Genomic DNA, 26,471 nt, shown 5'->3' on the forward strand with positions numbered 1-26,471 from the left:
AACCTGGGCAAAGTCAGCTGTGTTTTATTATGCAGCTAGGTTGGACACTGCTAGTTCTTAAAAATGGCTGCGTGCCACGGAAACACATTAACAGTAGCGACTTATTAGCTGCTTTTAGTTTGAACAACAGATAGAAGCTAAGAAGGAAGCTACTTACACAATGTTTAATATTGAAAAAACAGAAAAGCTCCCTTTCACTGCGGCAGAAACACCATCAGAGGTATGGTTAGGACATGGAGTGCCTGTATTCACTTTTCGTTTAACATTAGTGTGAAACATCTTGCTGTAGGTGGATATGAGCGGTTAGGAGACAGTTACATATACAAAGAGTGGGAGTTGCCTTTCAATTTCAGGTGTATGAATGGCGAAACAGAGGACTTTCTTAGTGGAAACGAATGTGAGACTACTGTTAGTCATTCTATGCTAGTAAGCTAGTGTTCCTGCACGGCCTTTGCAAAGTAGAGGTCGCAAACTCAGTATGCTTTCTGAAGGATACTCCCGTCCCTTTGATTTGTCTGGTATTCCATATACTTTCGAATGGAAGTTATTTGGGTCCGAACAATCAAATTTGCTGTGGTATGAAGAATGACATTGACTACGCAATTTTGGTTTCTCAAATCGTAACTTGTTGCGGCCAGGTTTTATTCCCCTGCATATAATAAAATAAGGGTAGCAGAAATGTGGCCACACATTGCTACTTTTATGGATCAAATCTGTTTATTGATATTTGGGATGTAACAAACAAATTACACTGCTGTGCCCCTACAACCTCATCGGCCGGCAGCGTAGATGATCCACCTTTCACTCAGTCTAAGAAGGGTTCCAGCAGAGAGTGTTGTTATGGCATGAGCTTAAATGCATTATTACCATACTATCAAAAGTCAACAATGAACAAGAACAGTTAGCGAAGGGAGGAAGAAAACAAACAAAAAAGGGGAAGAGAAGAAACGGAAAAGTCAATAAAAAGAAAAACAAGATAAAGCAACATAGCTCCCCACAACCATCACTCAGCGGTATCTCCCCCTTTTGCCCCCTTGGGCGCTCAGACCCATAGTCTGCCAGGACCCAGGACCCAGAGCCCACCCGAGGAGTTTGGCCGACCCCGTAAGGGTCACACATTTTGCAGCAGTCGCAGGGTCTTTAAGTATGTAGGACAGGTGAGTTTGTTGAATTCAGTGGACAGAATCTGTATGAAGGGTCTCCACAATGTGGCCATTTCTTCTGCTCTCTGGCTGGCCGCCAATGATAGTTTCTCCATCGCTCGGATGAACCAGTTTATGGAGCCATGAAGTGTAGCTTGGAACCCTGTCTGTGCTCCACAGAGCTAGAATCGTCTTGTGTGCCGCGTTGAGGGCAAGGGCAATCTGCCGTCCCCTCAAGGAGCGGAGGGGAAAGGTGAGAGGGTTGGGCAGGCCCAGAATAGTATACGTTGGAAGCCTGGGGATCTCTGTGTGGAATACTCTATCTATTTTATCGAGGATGCTACTCCAATATCTTTTCAGCTTAGGACAGTGCCACAGCAAGTGAATGAGTGTGCCCATGTTTCCACATCCCATCCAGCAGAGCCCAGATTTAGTGAGGTCCCATGCGTGTATCCTTGCAGGGGTATAGTACCAGTATGTTGCTATCTTATAGGCTGTTTCAGCCCCTAGTATGTTGTGAGCTGTGTGGTGTGCCCTGAAGTGTATTCCCCCCCACTCCTCCTCTGTCAGGTCCCTCTCCACCTCGCCCTCGCACCTTTTCTGCCCTTTAGTTTTGGAGGGTGGTGCAGCTACTTGGAGGTGCTTATAAATTTCCGAAATCAGCCGCTTGTTGTCTTTTTTCACCATTAGCCATTTCTCAAAAGCTGTGAATGATCTAGCTACTAAGTGCTTGACCTCTGGTTGGAGTACCCAGAGTCTGACCTGGTAGTATGTCAATCTGTCTGCCTCCGTTAATCCGTATGCCTCTCTCAGCCGATCGAAGGAGATAATACCATCTGTGTCAAATGGACTCCCCACCCTTCTGCAACCCCCATCATGCAATCGTTGAAAGCCCTCTGATTTCAGGCTGGGGGCGAAGTCGGGATTCACGCAGATCGGCATCATGGGGGAGGGAAAGGTCGTCAGGCCATATCTGGTCGCGTCCCACACCCCGAGAGTCGCACCAGTAATAGGTGAAGAGTATAGCACTATCGCTCTATGTCTGCGCTGCAGCCAAGGTTCCTTCCAGATATGGGACACCGCAACCGCCTGGTCCATAAAGCACCAGTGTTTCTTGGTAAATGTGCGGCTCCACTCCAGTATGAAATGCAACTGAGCCACGTGGTAATATTTCATCAGGCAGGAAACCGCCAGCCCCCTCTGCTCTAGGAAGGTATAGTGTGTGGCGCGATATGCGTGCGGTTTTCCAGTCCCATATACATATTAAAATCGTCGTCTGAAGTGTAGCTATGGTGTTGGGAGGAGGAGCAAGGGGAAATGTCTGAAACAAATAGAGTATGTGCAGCAGAATTGTCATTTTGATTGCAGCGACCCTGCCGAACCAAGATATTTTATGCTTCCCCCATATCTCTAAGTCTTTTAATATCTCCCTCGAGAGGGAGGCATAATTCATACGAGCTGTCTTTGCGGGCGTCGTTGCTAGGAGTATGCCAAGGTACGGCACGTGCAATGACGTCCAGACAAAAGGGAATCTGGAGTACAGTTCCTCCTCGTGTTCAGGAAGGACCGACAAGTTTAGGATTTGAGATTCCTGTGCATTCACTTTGAACCCTGAAACAGTACCAAATGTGCATAAGGCGTCTCTAAGCGCTGGGAGCGAGACCATGGGCTCCGCCAGAGTAAGGATCACATCATCAGTGTATAGACTGATAAGGTGGTAGTCGGCCACAAATTTAATGCCAGTAATACGGGATCAGCTCGTAGTCTTTGTGTAGGGGCTCCATGTAGAGAGCGAATAAGAGCAGGGAGAGCAGGCAACCCTGTCTCGTTCCTCGTCTTATCGGAAACGGCAACGACAGCGTTCCATTGACTCGGACCGCTGCCCTGGGCTCTCGATAGACACCTTTTATCCAGGTCAGGAGCACCAAAGCGCTCCAACACCCGGAAGAGATAAGGCCAGTGCACCCTGTCAAACGCCTTCTCCGCGTCAATGGTAAGGAGGAGTGCCTCCTTGTGGGATCTGTGCGTTTTGTCTATCAGATGTAAGAGTTGCTTCGAGTTATCCCCACATTGTCGATGGGGTATAAAACCCGCCTGATCCGGGTCAATAAGCTCGGGCATGTAGAGGTTGAGGCGCTGTGCTAGGATGCCAGTGAACAGCTTGGCATCTATATTTAGAAGTGAGATGGGTCGGTATGATCCACATTCCTCCGTGTCCTTCCCAGGTTTGTGGATGACCGTTATGATCGCATCAAGCATACTAGGAGCAAGGGCCTTGGTCTCTGTGAAAGGGTTGAAGAGCTGTGTGAGTATTGGGGCCAGTTCCGGACAGAAGGTTTTATAGAAAAGAGGGGTGTAGCCATCCGGACCAGGCGACTTCCCAACTGGAAATAGCTGAGATCACTTCTTCTATCCTGATGGGTTGGTCAAGGAGAGCTGCATCTAGTTCCCTGCAGTGGGGTAACTGTGCAATCAGTAAAGTACAAAGAGGGGTCAAGGGCAATCGCCGAGTCTGCTGCATATAGCTCCATGTAGAAGTCATAGAATGCTTACGCAATTTGCGTATCCGTGCGCGCCTCCCCTAGGGAGGGGGAACACACCATCTTTATGGTGCTGGTGTGACCCTGAGGCCTTAGTTTGTGGGACAGAAGTTTCCCGCAGCGGTTGCCCCCAATGTAATATTTATGTTTGAGCCGTGCTAAAGCATACTCAGCCCGATCCCAGTCAAATCTTTTCAGCTTCAGGCACATTTTCTCTAGTTCCCTCCAGACTCTGGGAGCACCAGTGTGCTTATGAAAGCGCTCCAGTGCAGCCACCTTTTGCTCCAACACCGCTCTCTGGTCCCTCCGGGCCTTGTTTTCTTTTGCCGAGACCACCTCTCCGTGTATAACTACCTTGAACGCCTCCCAGAGTCCATTATCATTCCAACTAAGGTAGTCTATGATCGCCTGTCGCACAGCATCTACAGTATCTCGAGACTGCAAGATCGTGTCCCGAAAGCGCTAACCAGGGCCCTGGGCTCGGCTGAATTGGGCTGTCAGAGTTATAGGGGCATGGTCCGCTAGAGCTCAGGCCTCTACCGTGGTCTCCTGGACCCACGATTGGAACTCCGAAGAGGCCAAGAAATAGTCTTTGCGTGTGTAAGCCTTTGTGGCAGTGTCAGAGTCTCCAGATCCTCGGGGTCTGCGCACGCTCCCAACTCGTCCACCACAAGACAGCTCCAGTACTCTGATTAGAATGTCACAGAGTCTAAGAGAGTCCAAGTAGGGAAAAGGGGATTAGGAAGGGAACAGCGGGGAAGGAGACCTGTGGGAAGCAAAAGATTAAACAACACAACATCAGATTCAAAACCACATTTAGATTAATAAAAGCACTCTGTTGAATCAAGGGTTCAATGATACTTGGACCATGAAATAACACGCTGTTGAATCTAGAGTTCAGAGATACTCAGAAAATGAAATAACACTCTGTTGAGTCTAGAGTTCAGTGATACTCGGAACATGAAATAATACCTAAAACTAAGGAAACATGAATGGCCTAGAACTAGACTCTAATTAGGCCTCACTAAATCTAGGTACCTGAAAAAGAATCAAAAATGGTTAGTACAATGTTTCATATGGAATTTTCATGAATAGAAACATACTGTTCTAGGAATACAAGACTCTTGCAGAACAATGTCCAAGAACAAACACAGCCTCATTACATGAGGATAAAGGCCATCCAAACATTCCTTGGAAAACAATAGGAATTGTACTAAAGACCTTACATGCACATAGAATATAACATCCAGAATTCTAGCACTTTAGATTCTTAGAATGCAAGAACATGAATTGAGCATATTGCAGATTTCCACAAGAGTTTGTAAATGCCAAGAAATAGTTGCCCACAATGGACAACCTGAATTAAGCACAAGAAATGAATTGCACGTCTTGCAGATTCGAATTCCACTGCGTGAATGCCGTAAAATGGTAGTGCACACTGAATATCATGAATTAAGCACGGGAAATGAATCGCGCGTCTTGCCCATGTGAATACCATGAAATGGTAACGCACAAGGAATATCATGAATTAGACACAAGAAATGAATCGCGCTTCTTGCCGATTCGAAGGACACCATGTGATTGCCAAGAAATGGTAGCACGCACAATGAATATCATGAATTAGACACAAGAAATGAATTGCGCTTCTTGCCGATTCGAAGGCCACCATGTGAATGCCAAGAAATGGTAGCGTACAATGAATAACATGAATTTACGCACAGGAAACAAATCTTGCCGATTCGAATGCAACCTTGTAAATGACATAAAATGGTTGCGCACAATGAATATCTAGATTTGTACTTGAGTAAAGAATCGCGCATCTTGCCGATTCAAATGCAACCTTGAAAAAGCCATAAAATGGTTGTGCACAATGAATATCTAGATTTGTACTCGAGTAAAGAATTGCGCGTCTTGCCGATTCGAATGCAACCTTGTAAAAGCCATAAAATGGCTGCGCACAATGAATATCTAGATTTGTACTTGAGTAAAGAATCGCGCGTCTTGCCGATTCGAATGCAACCTTGTAAATGTCATAAAATGGCTGCACACAATGAATATCAAGATTTGTATACGAGGAAAGAATCGCACGTTTAGCCAATTCAAATGCCAGCATGTAAATGTTATTAAACATCAAGCTCACTTTCACACGCACAAGAGCAAAACAGATTTATCATGGTAATTAGGCCCAAGAACTCGAAATCCTTCGAGAACGGGATTGGGGGCCCAGCCCGACCTCCGTCTTACCACCCTGATCAAGAATCACCAAGCAAAGAGAAAGGGCGAGGCCTGGAAGATCAAAGTAGGCCTCCGGAACAGGAGCTCAGGAAGTTGCTGCTGCTCTGCACCGGGACCTCTGAATAGTGAGCACGTGGAGCTGGGCTGTCTCCCTTGTATAGAGCCTTGGCCCAGCCCACAAACCACACCCAGGCATGCTGCAGGGAAAGCTTCTAGAAGGCCCTGGAAAGGGACCGCACTCTGACACACTCTGAAGGCCTGCAGCAATACATTGCAAATTAACAGTATTTAAAAGCACCTTGAACATAAGTCTTCAGGATTAAACTCTGCAATGCAAAAGGTTAAACAACAGCATATCAGCACACTGCATAAATTACGTTATCTTGAGAGTGCTGAGTTTTTGAATTTCAGTCGCCCGTAGAGTGCGCACTGCACAGATGTTGACAGGCAGCCGAGTAAAACGAGTAGTCTCGAAGGTTCGGAGGAGCCTTCCACCAGATATCCTCTAGATCACAGCCTGCAAGCCACTGCAGTCCAGCAGGAGTAAGAGCCCCCGTCTGCCCGTGTCGATGCCCTGACCTGTCGAGATCATTATCCATGACAAGATTGAAGTCCCCACCCACGAGTATAGCTCTGTCAGGGGTCGTGAACGTTGAGGATAAAGCCTGTTTCATGAATGTTTCTTGTTGAGTGTTAGGTGCGTATATAGTTGCTATTGTGAAATGGAATGAGTCTATTTGCACTTTAAAGGCCAGGTACCTGCCCCAAACCTAATGAATCTTAGCAATGAATTCCCCAGGGAATGCTCTAGAAACCAAAATCGCCACCCCCGTGTTTAGTAGGAGCTGAGGACCAGTACTGCCGGGGGAACCATTTAGATCGAATACGATATGTGTCTTTAGCCAGCAAATGCATCTCCTGTAGTAGGCAAATATGGCTCTCAGAGCACTCCAGAAAAGAGAGAATCGCCAGCCTTTTCAAGGGATTATTAAGGCCCCGGAAGTTGAGGCTTAGGCATTTAAAATTCAGGTTATTGGATGCGGGCGGAAAGCTGTAGCAGTCTACCCCTACAAGGAAGCTGGGCTCTGGGACAGCCGCAGATGGAGCAGACACATGGGGGTCTAGAGGCCTCTGTAACAGAGTGTGATTCCTGCGGGGGAGCATATTGTAACTTAATAAAAAGGCACAACAGGTGCACATCAGACAACAGTCAAGTCATCTATAGGAAGTCCACAAAGAAGCGAGGCGCCAAGCAGAGGTCGGGACATTTCACGAGGCCCACTCGTGGCATCCAGAGGCCCGCCGCCCAGGCCCTGCTCCAGCACCTTTCACCCCATTCTCCCAGAGCGGCCCCCGGGCATCTCCATCATCTTCCGGCAGCAGGCACTATCTATGAGCTGGCACCGGCGGTAATACTATTCAATACAGATTGTCTCTCAAGAGCTCTCTCTGTGGATGATGGCCGTGGTGGCTTCCGCTTCCGTTCCTTTCAACGCCATCCAGGGCGGCTTTCGGGAGGACTCCCACCCCTCCCAGGGGACCTCGCCCTTTGCTCCGTCTCCTCCAGGTTTAGAATCCGGTGGGCCTCCTGAAGCGATTTTACTTGTCGCATCTGGTCTTCCCACCGGAACATAAGTCGGAAGGGGTGACCCCAATTGTAAGGTGTGGAATGTGCCCCGAGATACTCTGTGATGGGCTTGAGTTCTCTACGCCTCTGCAGTGTAAGCATAGAGAGGTCCTGATAGAGCTGCAATCTGTGGCCCCTAAACTGGATCTGAGGCAGATTACGCGCCTTTTGGAGAATAACTTCTTTGGTCATAAAATTGTGGACACACGCTAAGATATCGGGGGGGGCGCACTCCAGCGCCCCCCCGGCCGGCCCGCTCTGTGGACCCGATCCAATGTGATCTCTTGCTTGCCTTCTAGGCCTAGGAGTGAGCAAAACAACGCCGTAACAAACTCTCTAATGTCATCTCCCTCAGCCCCACGATGAGCCCCTCTAATGCGTATATTATGGCGTCTGGAGCGATTTTCCAAGTCCTCGGTCATGATCTGCAATTACCCCTGGTGTTCATGCAGGCAAATAATCTCCTGATGAAGTTGTTTGACTTCATCACCTCTGGAGATCTCGTTGTTCTCTATACTGGACACTCTTTCCCCCAATGAGGTAATATCAGCGCGTAGTTCCCGCATCTCCTAGGAGATATCCTTTCCGAGCTCCTGCAGATCCATTCTCAGAGAGTTGAACAAGGAGGTGAGGAAGCCCTTCGAGACCGGGGCCGCCCCGTCCTCCTCTGCATCTCCCTTTTCTTCAAGCCCCTGCGTCTGGACGGCAGCCTCAGCGTGCCTGCCCTGCGATGTGTAAGATCTCGTCAGAATCTCCCTGACCGACTGATCCCTCTTAGGTTTGGTGGATGCCATCACATCTCTCGACTCCTAGTAAGGCTCCCACTCCAGCTCTCATGTAAGGGCAGCTCCCGGCCGCCCCTCTGTCACCCCGCCGGGGGCCGACCAGTCCCGCCGAGCCCCTCTCTCCTGCTACAGCGCTGCACTCCCCGTTTCCAAGGGCCACGGGCCAACCGCTTCAATAGGGGGCAGGGGGACCCAGCTTCCCCGCCTCGTCTCCCCAGGACCCCACTGGGCCACTCCCGGAGCCGTCAAGCTCTCCGAGGACTGGGGGGCCAGAACCGCGCAATGCAGCCGCACGCTGCCTACTCTGCCCCCCGTCGCATTACCTCCGCGGCCCGATGTGGGCCGCCAAGCTCCACTCCCCAAGCCGCTCCCTGCCACCGCCGTCGTCAGGCCTAATTCCACCTGTCAGCTACTCTCTCCGCCTCGTGGGGGACGAAGGCCCGACAGCCAGCGCTGACCACGTGCGCCCCGGGCTCCTCCGGTGGCCCGATCAGGCACGGCGGTCTCACCGGCCCCTCCCCAGCTCCAGGGCGTTCTGCTCGGTCCCCGGGTCCAGACAATGCCCCAGAACACTTGTGGATGCTCAAAATGATGGGGCCCGGGACCGTTACACTGATTCTCTAGGCCGGCGTGGCAGATCGCTGCAAGGTGCGTCCGCTCACGCCGCCATCTTGGCCACGCCCCCACACTGCTACTTTTAATGTGAATTTTGACAAGCTTAGCAGACTAAAAGTGCTATTGTTCCAAAAACAAGTATTTCTGACATCAGCAAAGGTAGCGTATAATCTCCAGGCAGCAAGATCATCGGCTGAGATACAGTCCCTATTAAATACCAACTTCCCCAAGCACTTTGGAGGATTGATGACCAGAATATTTAACGAATCTGACACTACTGGGATTATTCAGTTCTTTAAAGCTGCCAGTTATGGATGTCAGCACCTTCCATACCGTGTTCATAGTGAGACCTTGAGCCATATATTCGCTCTTTTCAAGTGTTTTTGGCAGATTCCCAATAATGTTAGTGTTAATTGGTAAAATTCTGTTGATGCTAATTTTGATACGCAGTGGCGGTCCCATCTCTGCAAAGCAGAGTGATGGAGCTACCACTAATCCACCCTCGTTGTGAACTCATGATACAGTACTTCGGTACTCTCTTGCCGGAGGAGCTGGAGAACGATTGGTCGTTGTCATTCATACCAGTCTTATGGTGTGTGCAGCCTGTATTCTATTGCATCTGGTGCTTCTTCAAATGCGCACCTTCAGTGTGTCTTGCCATACAGCCCGTGCCTCCTGTGGACAAGGAACTGTTAATGTTCTCAATGAGGGTTCATTCACAGTCATGCCCCTTGAGACTGAGGTTGATTGACGAGGCAACATGTGAACCAGCGCTTGTGAACTATATGGCTCCAACCCCGTTTGGCGCAATGGATGATTCTGCCTATGCAGTTTGCAGGTTCCTCTGCGTTTGAGACTTCTGCACACTTCTGCTCCGTGGGTCCTTCTGTCAACACCCTGGTCACTATGACACCTACAGAAGTGGAGTCCTTTTGGGTCTGTCTTTTTTTATGACATTGAAGACCTCCTGCAGGATCACACTTATTGTTGAAATTCGCTCATTGGCTGTTTTTAAAATACAAATTGCGACACCAAATTGCCTTTTTAATTCGGCCTGTCTCTTGGCCTGCTCTGCTTGTCACATTTGACATTAATTGTTTTAGTATACGCTTTAAACATGCTTTTAGATTTCAGGTCAGAGCAGTTTTTGGTCTGAGGTTCTTGCGGCGAATCATAGCCTTGTGTTTCTACGATTCCTGATCTGGAGACTAAGGGGCCGATCTCATCCCAAGGGGTGTTGGGGGTATTTGTCATGGACACTGTACTGACAAATTAGGCTTATCATGCCTTGCTCTCGCTTTAGGGTAGGGTTTAGGCCTTATTACTAGGAATTGCATATTTGATGCGATTGCACTATGTTGGGATTCTTCATATATACCACTTTTATCCGCACCTTGCAGCTTCTGTTATTTCTCATTGTCATAATCATTGCAGCACATGCATTTTATTGTAGATTGCAGTCTTTTCAATAAATGTATTGAAAACTGTCCTGCAGTTTCCCCATTGCCTGTGTGTGTGTGTGTGTGTGTGTGTAAGAGACTTATTTCTAACGAGAGAAAAGGGGTAAGACTTGTTAAACCATGACTTCCCTGAGAGGTCACCAGCCTCCATGCGCTGGACTGCCAGAAATCACCTTTACTACTTAGGGTTTGGATGAGATACTGCTAGAGAGAAGAGATGTTTAGGACAAAAGCTTCAAAATGGCATAGGAGTGACTCAGTCACCTACAAGCAAAAGGATTGTCGCCCTTAATCCAGAAGTCTCGCTGAGAAGTGAGAGTCATTCATGATCCTGGGATCTACAATCGCCTTCTCTGTCCCGGTTGTTAATATACTTTGAAAAAGCCTTTGACACAGTGGACTGACTTATCTTAGATAGGTTTAGGGCCTTGCTTTTGTGGCTATTTCAAACTACTACAGACTATATGCAGTGATGCACAGGTACAGGGCTGGGAGTGGGATACGGGACATGATGATCGTATGTCAACAATGTCCTCCTATTTCTTTCCAAACTTGAGGGGAGTGGCCTGCGTTGTGTTTGTCTCCTTCAGCTTTATGCAGAGGCTTCTGGTCTGCAGGTTACTCATGTAAAGTAGGTGCTGGTTCTTCTTCATCTCTCTCATGAATGTGTGAAGTGGCAGGACACCATACCAGTGCGGCATCTGAGATTCTAATATTTGAGTATCCATGTTGCACTCCATCCTGAGTGGACTTGGACTCTTAATTTTACCCCTCTGATCCAAAAGGTGAAGGTGGACTTGAAAAAAATGGTAGCTTCCCTCCCACTCAATGTGTTGGGGTGGATTGCTCTATATAAGATGATGGCCCTTTTTCCAAAACGTTCCTCAATTGATGGCTCAGCAGTGTTTCAGGGAGATGTAATCCTTGGCATCATCCTTTCACAGGCACAAGTCCAGACAGCAGCTAGCCCTTGCAAGGTGTCATTAGACACCGTATGATGGCAGGTTAGGCATGGCCATCCTATACCTCTACTACTTAGCATGTCAGACCCTGGTTATAAATGACCGGCTTAAGGAAGGATGGTCAGACCCAGTATACATAGTGGAGTTATCCTTTCTGGGGTTCAATGGAGTGCTGGGGATGTTATACGGCGCCTGGCTCTCATGGACCCTCCTAGAGGTAACCCAAGTGGTCTTTCTTAGTTGGTATGCAGTGCTCTGGCATTCCAGCTGGGACTCTAAGATCAACCAACAAACCTGTTTACAGAGGGGGAGGTGGCTGCATGAAACCGCTGGGCTGACAGGATTTCTTCACAGGGATAAAATAGGCATCTCCCTGTTGGGGGTGCTTGGTCTAGCACCCGGATGTGCTCTTTTCAGGAACTTCAATCTACATATGCCCTATCACATACACAATTCATAATTACTTACAGTTTCAGCACACGTTGAGGACACACATTCCATCAGACACAACACTTCCTGAGTTTAGTACTTTAGAAGCAAATATCCTGACGGGTGCATTGTCAAAGGGAGCTATCTCCCAAATTTATCGCTCACTGATATTTAATGCGTCTGACAAGTTGACACACCTGCTGGCTCAGTGGGAAGAGTGGGTGGGACAGCTGGAAGATAAAGATTGGTGTGATGCTATGATGGCCCCCCACACTATCATGATTTCCTCATGACTGCCGCTGGTTCAGACATATTACCTGTACGGTGCCTACCACACCCCCAGCTGCATCCATAAGGCATACCTCCTTTCAAGTCTGACATGCTTCAGATGTCCATATGCTCCTGCAGATTTCTAGTGTATGGTCTGGACTTGTCCTATTATTGTTAGTTACTGGACTGCAGTGGATGAAAAACTGTTGAAGGTGCTGGGGTGGGAGATGGAGCTCTCACTGATGTTGCTCCTCCTGGGCATCTTTATGGGAGTTGGGGGGGGCACTAGGGCTGATCAGGAGTTGCTGGGGTGGCCACCACTGTGGCAAAAAGAGACATAGCTGGTAGGTGGAAATCTCCCTGCCTGCCCCTGATGTCTCAGCAATGTGGTGGGGTAGACTGGTGTGCTCAACAAGAAAAACCTGTGTACAAGGCCAGAGGATGACCTAAAAAGATGCAAAGATCTGGGGTACATGGTGGAACCACTCTGAATTGTACTCGTTATGATGAATGTATTGGATATTCCCCTCCCCCGATGTGTTTATGGTGGACTAGATGCCTTGTCTGTAACAGAGTTGATATACTTATTTTGTATAGCAGCGACAGCTGAAAGTGGTGTGGATAATGTTGTTGTTACATTAAACAATAAAGTTGGTTATTAAAAAAGAAAGAAAATCTGGAAACAATGATTTTTTTGCCAACGCTCCCCACTCCCCCGAAGTTTTAATTGAGCAATATTTGTAGGAGCCTTTATAGTTGGATTCCAGAGAAGCCGTAGAAGACTGACAGATATAAAAGTAATCTTTCTCACAAATAACATAATAAAGCAGGCATTTTTCTGGAGTGCACATTCATCCTCAAGGAGGTTGCTTGGTGCTATTGGCATGGGTGTATATTGACAGATATGAAATCATTACATTACACTGCTGATCAGTGGTGTTGAGCTAGACTTTTGCTATAATGAATGGAAGCATTCACTGAAATTTCATGGCTTCTTTCACATTCTTTACAGAACTTCCTCAAAAGCAAAACTAAGGACCAGCGGTATTGGATTGGTCTCACAGACATGGACAAAGAAAAGGAGTGGCAATGGATAGACGGAACAGACTACAAATCCTCTATTAAGTAAGTAGCCAACATGCATAGGGTCATTCAACATACTGGCATGTGAGTAAGTAATGGTGTTGACAAATTTAGCTAACTGAAAAGTTTTGGTTTTGCAGTTAAAATCGCCCAAAGCCACAGAGATATGTAAAAAGGGAAAACAAAAATGAAAAATATATGTTTTGGTGGGAAACAAATTGATGTAAATATTGAAATTATTTGTAATTTAAGTTCTTACTGAAATAATACATGGATTATTTTGTCAGGCGTTCCTAACATAAATTCCACTTCCAAATGTAAAACTTGGGCAAATATGATACAGTAGTCCATATACAAGTGTTAAGCAGCCAATTTAACTCTATAGAATCTCTACCTTTTTCCTTCTAGGGGCTACCATTGTAATAATAAAGGGAAATGCCTTTTAACATGGCTGTTCAGGCCACTGATATATAATGATGTGATATTATGGGTCTGTAGGGAAGTTGAGAAGTGCATTTGTTTGTGAGGTACACAACAGTAATGTTCATCATAATCATACCTGGGGGTGTGGACTGAGGAGTGGACACAGACGCCAGTATGAATATGCGGTTGACTTGGTCGGTGTTGGAGATTATATGTGAGCGGGAACCAAATGAGCAGGAACTCTTAAAACAGACAGGGCCTGAAGACTAGGATGTTTCCAAAGCAGCTTAAGGGTGTAACTTGCTACTCTCACTTTCTACCTAACCTTTACAACTCTGAAGTTTTCATTGAAAAGCCAGTGGCTCTCCTTGGACCAATGAAATCAGCTAAATGCTTTAAAAGTTACAGCTGCATTAGTAGTAAAAATGGAATCTAAATACTCAAAACTGTTACTATTTGGAATAAAGCCTGAGATGGCCACTAAGGTGTAATCAAAACCAGATGTACCGGATCTTTCCGTCTATATCAATAATCTCAAAATCATGGAAAATTGGGGAAAAGCTTATTTCCTTGTCCTCAGCCACACCTGACGGAATACATCGAGTGCCTTTGGAACCAGCCACTAACTGAAGTATCCCTGAAGTTGTTTCTAAAGTCTTGAGGCAAAGAGATCTAGACCCAATTGACCCCATATCCTTTGTAATGAAATAAACACCTCTCTGTTCAATTTCCACTCACTGGAATTTGCTAAAAATCTTGAGCTTCAATACCCTTTAACATTTAATCTTCCTGGAACATTTATGGCTCTTGCAAAAATGTGTTTTTCCCTGCAATAATCCCAATGTTTGCATGTTAACTCAATCAATTTCTTTGACCTTGTATCACTCAAACGACTGACGTATCGGAATGCTGACACAATGAACATTCTCAATACAAAAGTTCTCTTTCCCCCCTTCATAAGACTCTCCACAGCAAAACTGCCAGCTAAAAGCTCTAAACAAATGACATGTAAATCCTGCTCCTCCTTTGGCCACTTTCCACGTTGGCCAGTCCTTGCTCCACAACCTGTTTGGCACACAACTCTATGACCATCTCTTCCATGTCTCCAAAAATTACCCTGCCATTCCATGTCTCCATATTCTTCCCCATAAAGTCTACATATTATTATCAAAAACAACCCTTCCATAGAGGCAGGGCTAAGGCTGGAGAGGTCCAAGCAATTACATCACTCCACTATTCCAGGAACTCCAACATCTATCCTGTCATTTTAGGAGCTAATTCAGGGGTTAAACATTCTCCATTGGGTACTACTGGTCTTGAGCACTCAGATCTGAAAACATTTCTTTCCTGTGGCTCCACAGGCATACGCATTTTAGAATGCATATATCTTGATTCATGGTCAAATGGCCACCATTCTACAGATCTTGGATGATGAATACCCCCAGGCTCGAGCATCGCTATGCCTTAGAAGTATCAATAGATCCTTATTTTCATCCACAAACAGATTATCATGTAAATAATCTGAATCATGCTGTGATAAAACGTCATGTAAGATATCTTCATCTGACTATGTAAGTCCTTCTTAATATTCTTCCCAGATGGTACCCAGAGAGACATTGTTCCTTACTTCACAGGAAGCTTTTTTACAATTTTTTACAGAAAACCATTTTGCTTTTATCATAATACAGTATTTTTTTGAGGGAGCCTGTACTGCTGTTTATTTTAATTAATTATTTGAAAGAGCTGAACTTACTTTGCTTACTTTTTTCTTTCGCTTTACATCTTTCTTCTCAGAGTCAGATATGCCAAAATAGTGTTCTTACTCTTGCTGTTGCAAAGGAACTTCTCCCTTAGCTATTTTCCTGTAACATAGAACTCTCGCCAAAACCGGTTACTCGTTGCAACATGAAAGTTGCGTTCAGCCTATTGGGTCAGCTCTAATACGGACCAGGCATGCTCATAATAAACATTAGAAACCTAGGGGTTCCTCCACTGTGTAGGAAAGTGCCCTTTTTTGGCATGGTTACCCCCACATTTTGCCTGCTGTCAGTGTGTTTTGACTGTGTTCACTGGGATCCTGCTAACCAGGACCCAGTGACTGTGCTCTCTCACTCTCACTTTGGTTGTTCCTGACTTAGTACACCACACAATTGGCATACTGGTGCCCCCATCTACGTCCCTAATATATAGTACCTTGGTCCCCAGGGCTTTGGGCACCAGAGGTTCCCCATGGGCTGCAGCATGTATTATGCCCCCATGGGAGCCCATGCAAAATGTGGGTGCGGGCCTGCCATTGCAGCCTGTGTGAAAATGTGCATGTACCCTTTCACTGCAGGTCACTGCACCGGGTCACTGTAATTCACCCCTATGGCAGGCCCTCTTAGCCCAGAGGGCAGGGTGCAAGTACCTGTGTGTGAAGGCACCACTGCATGAGCAGAGGTGACCCTATGAATTCTAGCTCCATTTTTCTGGACTTTGTGAGTGCAGGGAATCCACTTTTGACGTGTACTGGACATAGGTCACTACCTATGTCCAGCTACATAATGGTAACTCCAAACCTGGCCATGTTTGGTATCAAACATGTCAGAATCATACCCCAGAACTGTTGCCAGTATTGGTCCTCTAAGGAGCCCCCAGAGTGCATGGAATCATACAACCAACAGCTTTGCTCCTACCAGTCTGCAGGGTTTTCCCAGGCAGCCCACGCTGCTGCCATCCTACAAACAGGCTTCTGCCCTCGTGCTGCTTGTCCAGCTCAAGCCCAGGAAGACAGAACAAAGGATTTCCTTTGGGAGTGGGAGGCAACACCCTCTCCCTTTGGAAATAGCCTCCCGAAGCCACTGGTATGCTTTGCAAGGCACATTTGGTACCCTTCTTGCATAAACCTGTTTACACCAGTCCAGGGACCCCTGGTCCTTGCTCTGGCACGAAACTGGTCAGTGGAAAGGGGGTGACCACTCCCCTGTCCATTACAACCCGGGGGTGGTGCCCAGAGCTCCTCCAAGTGGGCACTTGATTCTGACATGTTGAATCCAAGGTGGGCAAAGGCTCCTGGGAGCATCTGAGTGGCCAGGTCAGGCAGGTGACGTCACAGCCCCTTCCTGATAGGTGGTCACCCTCCTAGGTGACCAATCCCCCTTCCTGAGCTATTTAGGGTCTCCCTCTTGGGTAGGTCCTCAGATTTGACATGCAGGCACCAACTGCAATGACGACCGGCTGCGTGGATCCTCTCTCCTCCGGAACTATCCTACAACACAGGTGGTGGTCTGGAGTAGCCTCCTCGGTCCTCTCTACCAGCATTCCAACTTGGGAGACCGTGAGCCCTTACCTCTCCTTGCAGGACAGCACCCCTGTGTACTGCAACTTTTGCAGCTACCAAGGCTTGCTTGATCCTCCTCCAAAGGATCTTCAGGCTTCGTGTAAACCCCGGCCTCCAGCACTCTTCCCTGCAAAGCACAGTCTTCTGCCTGCTGCTCCAGCGACGTGGGACTTTATCTCCAGTGGTGCTAAGTGGGCCTCACTACGACTCCTGTGCCTGCGGCCTGTGAGTTACCTGCGGGGGCTGCCTCCTCACCTTCCAACTCTCCTCACTGCTGAGGGTCACCTTGGGTTTAGTCCCCCCAGACCTTCCTGGTCCTTAGCAGTTCTGCGAATCTTCATTTGCGACTCTTGCCTTTGCCAAGGCTTGTTGGTGGTTTTTTCACACCACTAACTGACTGCAACTCTTCTTCCGATGTGGGACAGCGACTGCAACACTCCTTGAACTCTTCTCCTGCTCCTGTGCTGCATAGCCAACTCCTGGTATTCACCGTTGACCTGGTCCAGTATCCAGAAGGAGGGGTAGTGGCTCCTGCCCCAAGCGGACACTCCAACTCGAACTGGACTTGGTCCCCTTCATTTGCAGGTCCCCTTGTCTCAGGATCCATCTTCTTTTTCCTCCAGTCTTGGTTGGATCTTGCACAGTCCTTTAACAAAGTTTATCTGTGGGTTTGAGGGAAAAAAACAGGTACTTACCTCTTCTCTCCTGGTCGCTGGGGGGCACCCTAGTACTAACCTTTTGGGGTTCCTAGTTCCTCCAGCTCCCCTCTATAGATTCCACTTCCTTGGGTGGGGGACCAACTTTTGCATTCACTTACTTAGTATATGGTTTGGTTTCCCCCTGGGGTCTCCATTATTTTCTGTTATTTCACTGTTTCTATTGCTTTCTATGCCAATTCCTGACTTCTAATTTGTACATAATAGTGTGTTTAATCACCTGCTAGTGCAGTATTGCCTACACAGTATTTTAGTATTTGTGCTACCATAATAAAGTACCTTTATTTTTATAACACTGTGTGGTTCTTTCAGGTGTGTACGTGCTGTGTGACAAGCTTTGCATGTTTCCTAGATGCGTCTTGACTGCTCATCCACAGCTACCTCTAGAGAGCCCTGGCTTCCAAGACACTGCCTACACCTCACTAATAGGGGATACCTGGACCTGGTATAAGGTGATAACACCATAGGTACTCACCACACACCAGGCCAGCTTCATACACAGTGGATAACCAGTCAACAAAATATTTAGTCCCTTTATCCTTAGCAATAAAGTCATCAAGTGTTCTTAGTTAATGGTGATATAAGGTTATCAAATTACCTTACTTAATGCCAATAATCTTTTTATCTTTGGTTCGTTATAACATGCATCTCTCTTACAATGAAATTTCCTTCCGTTTTTTTTCACAAACCACCTTAAAAACATCTTAAACATTAAAACAAATATGTATCCCTTTAACGTTGCTGTCATTTAGTAATATCATTAAGTTAAGTCTTCAAGGAAAACATTCCAGTAAATTAACCACTCCTTTCAGTCCTGCTTTAATAACTCTTGCAGATTAAAAAAGAAAATAACTTATCAGGAAGCAACAATGTAATAAAGTAATAGGTCGCATTCATGTTGTTTTAGAATGGTGTACATGATTTATTCTACTGTTGATATGCAACTGTGCAGTTTTTTTTTTTTTTTTTTTAAGCATTAATAGGAGACATGCACATACTCGGAGCCTCTGGTCTTAAAATAAAATTACATGATTAGAGCGAGTATGTAAGATAATAGTCATAGAGAGCGCAATATCCAAATGTTACAGCAAAGGTAACTCCTTGGTAAAAACTTAATTTGGGTTGCCATGCACTCAAATTAGTAGTTAAGTAGGTCCCCAAATTATGATTCTGATTGCATCTTTCGCAGAAATCTAATTGCTTAACTACTTATTTCCTGGTGTTTACAGGACATGCAATGAATGCATTGATTTCCAAAAATTGGCACAGTGCAATTGGGCAAAGTTTACTTTCTCACTACTTCAGAGTTTACCAGAAGAGAGGGCGAGTTAGTATTTTCTTCCTTCCCTTTTTTTAACCAAACGTTAGCATCAAAAAGTAAACTTTCATGTGTTCTTGCCTCAGACTTGATGCAACTAGCACTCAGGGGAAAGAGAAAAATGTCGCAAGTCTGAGTAATGTAGTCATAGCTCAAACACCATTTATCCACAGCTTTTGTAAGCTGATGAAAATATCACGAAGTTTTCTAAAACTCTAAAAAGGCAGTTGTTTTCTGGGCCACGAAAAGAAAAGATACAGAAAAGATAGAGGCAATTTGGGAAGCCAACTTTGAAAAATATTGCCTAATTTTCAGGTCGTTGGTTTTGCCTTAATCGAAGGGAAAGTTACTTTTGTCAATGAGTTTACCATAAATCTGTCAATGATTACGTCGTAGGTTGTTTTGAATGAATCTGACATTGTGACATTATCAATCAAGCAATTCGTCTGATACATAAAACGGCACGCTGCAGTAGACACAAAAAAATCACCTCTCAAAAACACAACTTCTTTAAAAAATGAGAACTGTATAGAAAGATGTCATCCCACTGAAAAGAAAACGGAGGATTTGCTGACTGCTACATATGTAGATGTGAAATCCGCTATGTTTACTTTTTAATCTTGCATAACTATTTTCATCCACAGCTGGTGAATAGTATGCCCGTGAGTTGTGTAGTACTTACAAAAAGCTGATGATGGAATGCTAGAATTAATCTCAGCCACTGGTAATTAATAAGGGCTGCTTCCCAGTCCATCGTTATTTTGCATGCCATGCCACCTTAGGTTGGATCCAGACATATAAAATTTAGTCTTGGAACTGCTCCAATGGGAACAGTTCAGCAATACCTGCCAGGCCAGGTTCTCCCTGAACCAGAACACAAGCAGCTGAAGACCGTTTTTCACCCTTATTAGGGCTTATCAGCCGAGTATAAGCTTGGTTTAAAAGGCACTGTGTGCATGGGTAACATGTTTTGACATACCCGTCCCATTAACAGAATCACACTAAAATATACAAAAAAAAGTGTTGGATGGAATGCATTAATTATTGTCAGTCACTGTTAATTACTCAGACCGTATCCCTGTCCATTCACATCATTCCACCTCAGTTTGGACTCAGCCACATGCAAATCAATCTTGACCATGCTCCAGTGGGAACAGTATGTCCGAAACTGTTAGGCCAGGTCCTCCCAGAACCAGAACACAAGAAACCCAAGACCAGTTTCACCCTTATTAGGGCTTGTCAATCAGGAATAGCTTGGTTCCTGTGGTCCAAAGTGCATGGGACCTACATCTGGGCATACCCGTCCCACTTAGACCTTCACCCAGAAGTGATGGGTGGAATGTTTCAGTTAATCACAGCCTTTGGTAAGTACTCGTGGCTGCATCCTAGTCCATTATTATTTTGTACACCGTACCACCAGAGTTTTGACCCAGCCATTTGCAAATCAGCCTTGACCCTGCTCTAGTGGGAACAGTCCAGCCTAAACTGGCAGTTTAGATCATTCCTAATTTGGAACACATGCAACCCAATACCGGTTTTGCACATTTTAGGGCCCATCATTCCCACTGTGTAGAGGCATTATCTGTCTTTACAGCTGGAAGCCGGACAGTCTCTAATTAAGGCGCTTTGTAGAATAGTCGTTCGTATGCATTACTGAAATATTCTGGTCATTAAAGGAAAAATCTGTCTTTACTGTTGTGGAAATATGATTTTGATGTTTTTTATTTCTAGGTTTTGGAACCCTGGTGAGCCGAATGACAGTAATAAAAATGAAGACTGCGCTCATCTGTGGATTGATGGTGGATGGAATGATGTGCATTGTACGTACCTGTGTTTTTCTCTCTGTGAGAAGAAAGCGAGTACAGAATAAGCTGACTTGGCCTCTTTTGACAGTGTGATGTGTCTTTTGTGGGTGTTGCTTTGCCCTTTCAGTATCACAAGAGAAAGTGTCTAATTTTCCTTACAAATCGCACACCTGCTCATATAGTCCAATACTAACCCAACTTTGTAACACACCATTTGGAATTCAAATAAAGAGGTAACTGTGAATTATTGTACTCTAAATTGTCACACAGCTGAACTTGCTATACACTGTGGTCAGTATCCAGCAACAGCACTCCCATTAGGGCGTTGGAGCATCACCCTCCTACTGCCATTGCAGAAAAAGTGAAAAAAGTGAAAAATAAAAGGGTAATAAAAATAATTACCATTTTATTTTTCACTGCTCCCAGTCCGAGCATTTTGGGGGTGGGGCATTGCTTTTGACTGGCAGCAGGGGGTTGGTGCTCACTCCACCAGTTTACACTATGCATGTCAGTTTGGCAAGCTGGCTTGAGCAGGCCAGCCTGACATGCACAGTGTAAACCTCTCCACCTAGCTGTCTAAGTCAGCTTGGTGGAGAGCAGGCACAGGCCCCCTGTGCCTGCTGGAACGTCGAGGCAGCCCATTCCAGCCAATCCTGAGCTGCTCTCATGTTGCTCATCTGCAGCACGAAAGCAGTGTCAGGATTTGGAGAGGAGAGCTGGTTGAGGCTCCAGGAGGATTTTGCACTCAACACGAAAAATTTAAGTTTGGTTTTCTTTTTTACCTTTTTCGCCCACTGACAGGCACTGTGAGAAACTTGCATTGACTTCAGCCTTAATACTAGAGCTCTCAGTCACGGCCGGTTACAAAATAATGAGCTATGATTGAGAGCTTTGGAATTTGAGCATAAAGGCAATGTTGATTTATTACAGTCCTGCCACTGGGTTTGGCACTGGGCTCGACAACCCTCTACTGTTGATGGTCACCACCCACGCTGTCAGCAACATCATTGTAAAGGATTTGTAGTTGAGTTGCAGTTTCCCCATCTGAAGAGGACTCATCCACTACTGGCAACAAAGTGAGATACACCGCCTTCCCTTGCTCCTCATACGTTCTTGTGGGTTCATTGAAAAGATAAACAAAAGGACAGGAACACAGCCACAAGCCTGTAAAAGTAATGTTGTCGACCACAGCATCTAAAGTACCAACAGCAGCCTTATCTGTGTGTTATCATATATTTGTGTATGCACACAGGTGAAAGCAAACATTACATAAAAGACTTGTGAACTATTAAATAAAAATTCACACAGATACTCAAAACTTTATTTCAAGCACACCTTTCTGAGTTCCACCCCATTGTACTTGACACCACCATAATCGAAGTCATTGTAGCCTGCTCTATTGACCAATAGAAAGTTTCAACACATCAGAAGATTCCATGGGCATCCTTCTGATATTAGCAACAAACAGGTGAAACAATTACATAACGCATAAATAAGTTTGGGTAAAGGTCAACAAAGTTATTTTATTGAAAGACATCTGGAAATGTTGCCAATAACAAGACGATAGCGCCAAATAACATAAAACAGCACTTATTATTTCAATATGACGAACTGGCTATCCACTGTATGTAACAGATCACAAAGTCATTGTTGTGCAATTCTGCTGTAACTGCTGCACTTGGTTCTAATTACAATGCCTCGTGTTTTAGTTTACTATTTATTGTTTACCATTTCATGCAGCTTTTGGTTGGTATCTTGTTGAACTAATTCGAACCAAGTCAAAGTATGCCCATCTCACAAGTACGGATTGTTTAGCATTTTATGTTACAGTGTTTAGGACTGGTTCATGAAGTCAACACCTGCAATATGACTTTCAAACCTGCCATAAGATTGTGAGACTTTGCGATCCATAGCATATCGTGATAATTCCTGGCATTTGATGGCTATCTATTTCATATGAATATAAATCATGGCACATGACTGTAATGATGATTTTAAGATCTCTCTTCCTGGCACTTGGATACTATCTCTAGAACAATGGGAATACTACAGAAATTACAGTGACACCTGACCTACTATAATGATGCATGTGCATGTTGAAGAGAGTGTGGCCATATTACGATGTCTCTTCTTTATAACGGTATTACGAGGGCATATGGGTAAGTATGGATATATGAAGCTGTATACGGCACACAAAACAATCTGATGCTGGAGATCTCCATGCCAGACAGTGATAAATGAGAGTGCTTAAAAGAAATAACTAACGTATGTTTATAGATAGACGTCTGTATTTGCTTGAGACACTAAAAGCTCCTATTTGTGGAAAAATCAGTTTATTTTCAAAACATTAAAAGTGAATGCGAATCATGGTGTGTATTTTCTAAATTTGAATATCCAGCGTTAACAGACAAAATATTCCAAATTTGAATATCTAGCGTTAACAGACAAACTAGCCCAATTTTAGAAACCAAGAACTTGATGATTAGGTTAAAAAAAACATCTTTCCACAAATAACAAAAAAACTGATATTTTATGACAGGGTAGGTATAATTAGCTAAAATGCCACTGTCAGATGTGGGGGTAACTAATAACGACCTGTCTATAAAAAGCTGATAATTTCAGACACGAATAAGCACCTGTTTAGGGGCAATCGTCGTTTATTTAATACAAATGAAAATATGATATTTGATGACTAATTAACTCTTTATTCAGAAAATGAAAGGGCAATGTTTGTGGACAAAATTACTTTGCAAAATATTGCAATTTGTTTCCCTTTCTGTACTGAATAGGAAAACTGCTCTTTTGATAAACTCACAACCAAAGAGGAAATGAGAGAGGAGTTGGATGCGGTCCAGTACATGTCCTCCCTCAACGTATACAGAATGAAAGACGTGTGTAGTTCTGCTAGGCCACTGGATCTCATTGTGAATCAGTGATCAGTGTAAGATCAATTGGGTATTCTTTTAAGAGTTGATTTTATCTACTGGTAGTCTCCCCATAAAGCCACTAATCCTCAAAGGCTTACAACTGTGAAAATTGGTGCCATGAAAGTTTAAAAGAAAACTCCTTGGAAATGCCACTTCTTGTAGCTTGGGTCTGCAGGAATTCCAGCATTCCTCCAATGACGCTTTATTTCTTGGGTATCAATAAAGGGAACCAGTGATCCAAGCAACTACCCCTAGCTTCCTCTTTGGTGCCACCAGTACTGCCCTTGCAACTCCCAGTCTCGGTTCATGAAGATAGTGGCAAGAACAGCAAAAACAAGCATTTGCAATGCATTAGGTCTCGCATTTTCTTGAGTTAGAGCTATTGGCATTGTAAATTCAGAACTGGACTTTCCGTGCCACATAAATTGGTCAACCCTGTCATAACTTTTCTTTTCCTGTCATGTTTTGGTGGTCACTGGTGGATACGAACCTCAGAAATCACAACCCTTGAGGAGAGACGAGAAGATGACTGCACTACCTCGCGTTGTGTAAACAGCTGAAGAGAAATTGGAAAATAAGGCTGGGAAAGTATTTTCTTTTTATTTTAACATAATGAAAAGTCTTGCGAGCATTCTTCCCTCGCATTTCAACTAGCAGAGTAGCCTGAGAAGAATTATGTCCCCAATAAAGAAGATAAGCAATGCCCCGTGTGCGATGATGTTGTGAGTGCTGGCAGGGAGGGACCCTGGAGAGAGAGACACGAGATGCGATGCAAGGCTGAGCAAGTTTCACATTATTGCTTCTAGGTTTAGCTACATTCTACCAGAAAGGGCATATTGTGGCATTCGTGAGCAGTGAGCTAAACAACAGTGTTTCTTTTGTAAAATAAGCTTATTGCAGCACTGGAATAAAGCCAAAACAAATGTTAGTGACATGGGAGAAACAGAATACTGCAAAAAACCCACAGTGAAAGAGCAGCACCAAAGAAATAAAAAAAATAGTCTGTCACAGCAACTGATAAAGAAACCAAAGTGGAATAATACAGTTGTAGATAACTGCTCTGAAACAGAAAAAGGCATAACTGACCAGCGAGCAAGAATTTTTAAAGGACATTGCAACCAACAAATTAAAGGACATTGCAACAAACAAATTAAAGCTTTAAGCCATAAGAAGTATACTAAAAGTATACACAAGGTTGAACGCTTACGCTCGACCTTAAAAGGTAATGTCTCCCTAATGTTGTATGAGAGACACTTACATGTAGCTGCAGAGCAACCAGTAGTTCACAAGTTAGTTGAACAAGCCTATCTTGTGTGATTTACTTCACTCAACTGTGTGAGCAGGGTTTACGAGAAATGGACTGCTGCTGCCTCAATAACACAGGAAAAACCATGGGTTGTGCCCGTCAAAGCCGAAACATAAAACGATTTTTTGCAAGCAATGTGGCTAGTTAAGGCACAACTTCTATTTTATTTCATGCTTACCTTGGGAATGGGTTTGGCCACCTTCTAGTAATGGAAACTCCTGTCAATTTGCTTTTTGTTTTTTTAAGCAAACTAACCCAGTCAGTTTTTTTTCAGCAGCCTTACTCTACACCGAGTACAATTTCGATATTTTTATTCATTTGCTGTTTGCACGTGTGTTTTGTGTTGTATCCTATTTTCTATTTATCTTATTAAACTGCCTAACACCTTAACTTGTATGAAAGGTTGGGGGACGAAACTGAGTAATAGTAAGCCAGTCCCCAAAGCTCCTAGAGGCAAATATATTTACATTGCTCTGGTACACAAACATCCACACAATAAATAGAATGTCCATCAATTTGTGTCAAAAGAATCCTTGAAAACTTATGATTTTGTGACTCTCGCTTTTCATTGCAGACAGTGTTACATGCTGGCATCCACCTGTTTATCGAATGAGGTGAAAAGAGTTTGTTATGTAGGTCAGAAATGCAGTCTCTCGTGGACAGTTGAAGGTCAATGGCAGGAAAACTATGGTCTGAATAATCATGGTTTGAATGGGATGGGGGAGGGGTCCTATTCGTAAAAAAAATATAGGATGCTAAGATATGTTTGAAGATTAATTTTGCACGCAAGCTAAAAACTCGCCTGCATGGCTGAAATAAAAAGTACAGTACTGATGAGGGAAGGCAGCTGACCTGGAAGAATAGAAGAGGCACATACACAAATCCGCATTTGGCATTTGAGAAACTATAACCGGGTTTATATGTTGGCAACAGGTTACTTCCCCCAAATCATATGTTCCAGCTTGTCTGAATCATATTTGTGTGAAAACATCGGGCAGGGGGCTCTATTAATAGTGCCGCAAACGTGTTGAGATCCACTGCCCTTAATGAATTATGCGTCTCTCTCTCTCTCTCTTATCTTATTCCTCGTATAATAAAAGAACCAGACTGTGATTGGGGAGCAGAAGCTTTCAACCACATTTTTATGTACCAATTTCCATCTGCAAACTATTCGAGTGCCTACTTATGGAAATCATTTCACTGCAACAAGGATCAACAGTTAAAATAAAAATACCATTGAACATGAAGCACAAGGCCAAGCCGCGAGGAGAAAGGATCGCAGCTCGGATTAAAGGAAACACTGAAACCAGATGGGAGGATGGAGGGGGGTATCACACATTGAAGGAAGCGTAACATAGTGTGATGGCCAACAAAAATGTTCTCTTAGTGAATGCTCCCTGGACGGGAACTTAGCACGCAGAGGAGGGACATTTAGCACAATGCACCAATAAAAGTGAAGCATTTAAGACAAGCACAACAAAGAACTAATGGCAAGAGTGGGCATGACTT

At 44.8% G+C, this 26,471-nt stretch overlaps 1 protein-coding gene across 1 annotated transcript in view; it reads left to right on the top strand.

The window, feature by feature from the left end:
• The window catches only part of LOC138294158 (hepatic lectin-like), a 171,490-nt gene extending 148,400 nt beyond the window's left edge, over nt 1–23,090 (top strand). The window contains exons 8-9 of the mRNA XM_069233344.1: nt 13,078–13,190; nt 20,656–23,090. Coding sequence (XP_069089445.1) covers nt 13,078–13,190; nt 20,656–20,794 — 252 coding nt within the window. The 3' untranslated portion in view covers nt 20,795–23,090. The remainder of the gene's footprint in view (nt 1–13,077; nt 13,191–20,655) is intronic.
• Nucleotides 23,091–26,471: the final 3,381 nt, after the last annotated feature.

Source organism: Pleurodeles waltl, chromosome 4_2 (genome assembly GCF_031143425.1).
Source record: "Pleurodeles waltl isolate 20211129_DDA chromosome 4_2, aPleWal1.hap1.20221129, whole genome shotgun sequence".
Lineage (NCBI taxonomy): Eukaryota > Metazoa > Chordata > Amphibia > Caudata > Salamandridae > Pleurodeles > Pleurodeles waltl.